Genomic DNA, 4403 nt, shown 5'->3' on the forward strand with positions numbered 1-4403 from the left:
GTTCATCCACTGTAAAGCTCTGTGATCTGTCTCAAGCACAAATTCATCGCCCAGCAGGTAATACTTTAATGTGTCAAGAGCCCATTTTATTGCCAAAGCTTCTTTCTCTATTGTAGAGTACCTCATTTCTCTGGGGAAGAGCTTTCGACTTATATATTGCACTGGTCTTTGGGCGTCTCCATCACCTTGCAGCAACACAGCTCCCAGTCCCACTCCTGAAGCATCAGTCTGCACAATAAATGGGCGTGAAAAATCTGGACACTGCAACACATGTTCATTACACAAACAGTTTTTCAGATCTGTAAATGCAGCCTCACACTCTGGAGTCCATTTAATCTTGTTGGGGCAAGATTTACGTGTTAAGTCACTAAGAATGGCTGACCTGGTGGAGAAGTTGGGGATGAACCGACGGTACCAGCCAGCTAAACCTAGAAAAGATCTTAGCTTTTTCTTAGTCGTAGGTGGAGGACAAGCAACAAGGTTATCAACCTTACTCACCTGAGGGCGGATAACCCCACCCCTGATGACGTAACCCAAATATTCAACCTCAGTCTTTGCAATGTGACACTTTCCAGGGTTGATAATTAATCCAGCTGTTTTAATTCTTTGCAGGACATCTGTCAGATGCTTCATGTGGTCTTTCCATGTCTCACTGAACACCACAATGTCATCAATGTAGGCTGCTGCATAGCCGTCAGCTCCTTTTAAAACCAAGTCCATCATCTGTTTGAATGTAGCTGGAGCTCTATGAAGTCCAAAGGGCATAGTTCTGAAACGATAAAGTCCACTCGGAACCCTAAAAGTGGTCAAATCCCTTGAGGACTCTGTTAATGGAACTTGCCAATAACCTTTACAGAGGTCAAGTGTGGTAAGATACTTAGCATTCCCCAAACGCTCAATCAGTTCATCAACTCTTGCCATTGGATAAGCATCAAAAACAGAGACAGCATTAAGTTTTGAAAAATCAACACAAAATCTTTGTCTTGAGTCATTTTTCTTGGGAACAAGCACCACAGGGCTGCACCACTCACCTCTGGAAGGCTCTATGATCCCCCTAGCCAGCATCTCCTCCACCTCCTGTTTGAGTGCAGGCATGAGCTTTGCTGGAACCCTGGAGGATGTATCCCTGATAGGTGGTTGATTAGGGCTGCAAAGTCGTATGTCATGTTTTATGAGATGAGTGTAGCCTGGTTTTGTGCTGAAAAGCTCTCTTGGCATTATAGCCAGCAGTTCATCTTGTCGCTCTGGAGATAGATGGCTTACATCTGGCAAAAGCTGTTCCCCACAATTGGATGGAAAGAATTGCTCTTGAAGCTCTTCTTCATCAATTACAGCACGGGCCCACAACTGCATTGATGGAACTGGACGGTCAATCCACTCTTTCAACATGTTAACATGAAAAACTTGCTGTTTTTTATGGCGATCTTGCATGTTGAGCTCATAAGTAACAGGACCCACTTTTCTGTTTATGACAAAAGGCCCCTGCCACTTAGCTAAAAGGCTGCTTTCAGAAGTTGGCAAAAGAAGCAACACTTTTTGTCCTTCCTTAAAGGTTCTTCTCCGGGCTGTTTTATCATAGTTCTGCTTTTGCCGCTGCTGGGCTTCTACTAGGTGACTATGAGCCAGTTCCTGAAGCTGTTCAAGCTTGTCCCTCATTTTCAACACATATGAGAGTGATGCAAACTTTTTTTCAGGTCTGGCCCCTTCCCAAGCCTCTTTGAGGACATCTAGTGGACCCCTGACAGTATGACCATACAAGAGTTGAAAAGGAGAAAACCCAGTAGATGCTTGAGCTACCTCTCTATAAACAAGAAGCAGAAATGGTAACCACTGATCCCAGTCTTTTCCTGAGTCTTTTACAAACTTCCTCAACATGGACTTCAGAGTTTTATTAAACCTTTCAACTAGTCCATCTGTTTGAGGATGGTATGGACTTGTTTTGATACCACTAATTCCCAAAAGCTTATACACTTCCTTCAGTAGCTTAGAAGTGAAGTTTGATCCCTGATCTTTAAGTATTTCTTTGGGAATACCCACCCTTGAAAACATCTGTATCAAACAATTAGCTATTTGGCGGGCTTTAATTCTTCTCAAAGGGAAAGCTTCAGGGTACCTGGTTGCATAGTCGCACACAACTAGCATGTATCTATGTCCCGAGCTACTTCTCTCCAATGGCCCAACAATATCCATTGCAATATGAGAGAAGGGAGTGTCTATTACAGGCATAGGAATAAGTGGAGCTCTGTCACCTTTCTTACTCGGGGCTGTCAACTGACACTCAGGACATGATTTGCAGTATCGAACCATATCTGAAAACTGTTGAGGTCAAAAAAACCGATCAGACATTCTGGAGAATGTTTTTACATATCCTAAATTACCCGCCCAAGGAACTGAGTGGGCCAACTGTAAAACTATTGGCCTTAAGCTAGTGGAAACTACTAGCTGGTCACCCACTTTGCTACGATAATACAGGCGTTCATTCTGTACAAGAAAAACCTCCCGAACTCCCTCTGTAATGAGTGTTGAGTCTTGGTAACATTTAGCAAACAGAGGTGCTAAAGAGGGGTCCTGCCTTTGCAGTTGGACAATATTGCTTGGAACAACCAATAGCTCATCGATCTCTGGTTCAGAAAGCAACTCAGGAAGTTTTGTCCCCCTTACTTTATCTTGTCTCCTCTGATTTCTGCTTTTTCTTGAATGGTGGCCTCTTAAATTTTCCTCACCAGGAACTTCAGTGTTAGCAAAAGGCAACATATCCAAACCTGGCTCTGACTGAGACAGCTTAGAGCTAGACCTAGTGACGGCAAGCAGAACTTCACCTGAAGATTCAAAATCTTTCTCACTCTTTGCTAACAGGTCCCCAAGGATTGGCATATCCCGACCCAGTACAACCTGGTATGGAAGTTTATCAATCACTCCTACTGTAAGCAAATGCTCCTGTTCATGAACGTGAAGTACAACATTGGCAATGGGATAATCAACATCATCACCATGAACACACCAAACTTTAACTCTACCACAAAACGTGGTGTCTCTGGGAAGACAATCTGGCCTAATAAGAGTATGGCTACTACCTGAATCCAAGAGCAACACAAGGGAGGGAAACCTCAATAAAAACAGTGACGGTGTGCTCCTGAGAACTTGAAGGTTCTACAAACTCAGGTACTTCCTCTGACAAATCAAAACACTCTGGTGAAAAACACATGTAAGTCTTACTGTCTTGCTGATTTGGGCATTTACCCTTAAAATGACCAGTTTGACCACAAGAGTGACAAACAAAAGGACCTCTCTGTTTAAATTCCCTAAAACAGTTATTGCTACTGACTGGGGAATTTTCTTTGGAATAGTTTGGTCTCTGTCCAGTTGCCCCCCCTGACTTTCCCACCATAACAGGGGTGGAACTAGGTTTCAAAGTCATGTACCCTTTTTGTGGGCGACGAGCTGCAAGGAAAGCCTCTGCAATCTCTGCAGCTTCTTTTGAAGTGGAGGGGTTGCGCTCTTTAACCCAGGTTTGAAGATCTGGGCTGAGAACTCTCAGAAAGTGCTCCAGCACGACGACATCTCCTATTTGCTCTCGTGTCTTTTCCTTTGGAACCATCCACTCTTCATACAGGTCTTTAAGGTGTGTTCGCAGCTCCTTGGGTGTCTCATCTTCCTTCACCGTCGTGGACCGAAACCTCGATCTGTAGGTCTCAGTACTTATTTCAAACTTTTCCAATACAGCAGTTTTTACCTTGTCATAGTCCATTGTGTCATCAGTGTCCATAGCTACATAAGCAGCTCTTGCTTTACCGCTGAAAAGTGGTGCCAGATGCAGGGCCCATTCAGTCCTTGGCCACTGACATCCAGTTGCAATTCTTTCAAACATTGTTAAATAATGTTCAATATCTTCATCCTCACCATAGGGTTGCATCTTTGGACCTTTCCAACTGGGTGGTCTCAGACTGGATACTTGTGGTCCCTCAGACGTGCTTGGAAGGCTTCCTCCCTGTTGTACTGACTTTGGCACTTTTGGTCTTACTGCAGGACCGGAAACCATTCCAGGATCAGCTGCTGCACCCTCCAGCTGCATCTGATGCTCTCGACGTTCCATGTGGACCCCCTGCTGAAGTAGACTGAACTGGTGTTGCATTTTCCTCCACTGTTCATCTTGGCGTTGTCTGTCCTGCTCCCATTTAGCTTCCTGGTCAGCATGCTGCTGCATCAAGCCTTTCAATAAAGCAGAGAGTTCAGAGAAACTTTGTGCTTCAGATTGCTGCTCACCAGAAGCTTTTAGCAGGTTTTCATCATCTTGGGCCTCTTCTGTGGAACCCTCCACTGGTCCCTGATGCCTCTTTGACTTGGCTGATTTCTGCATTGTTGTCACATATTAGCCTGGAACCACCACTGCCACCATTTGTGAA

At 44.5% G+C, this 4403-nt stretch overlaps 1 protein-coding gene across 1 annotated transcript in view; it reads right to left on the minus strand.

The window, feature by feature from the left end:
• Positions 1-3766, minus strand: part of LOC107104351 (zinc finger protein 24-like) — a 16733-nt gene extending 12967 nt beyond the window's left edge. Inside the window, exons 1-2 of the mRNA XM_015404343.1 lie at positions 3423-3766; positions 1032-1111 (exon numbers count right to left, since the gene is read on the minus strand). Coding sequence (XP_015259829.1) covers positions 1032-1111; positions 3423-3766 — 424 coding nt within the window. The remainder of the gene's footprint in view (positions 1-1031; positions 1112-3422) is intronic.
• Between the last annotated feature and the right edge of the window lie 637 nt (positions 3767-4403).

The sequence above is a fragment of the Cyprinodon variegatus genome, unplaced genomic scaffold, assembly GCF_000732505.1.
Source record: "Cyprinodon variegatus isolate N-32 unplaced genomic scaffold, C_variegatus-1.0 Scaffold1705, whole genome shotgun sequence".
NCBI lineage: Eukaryota > Metazoa > Chordata > Actinopteri > Cyprinodontiformes > Cyprinodontidae > Cyprinodon > Cyprinodon variegatus.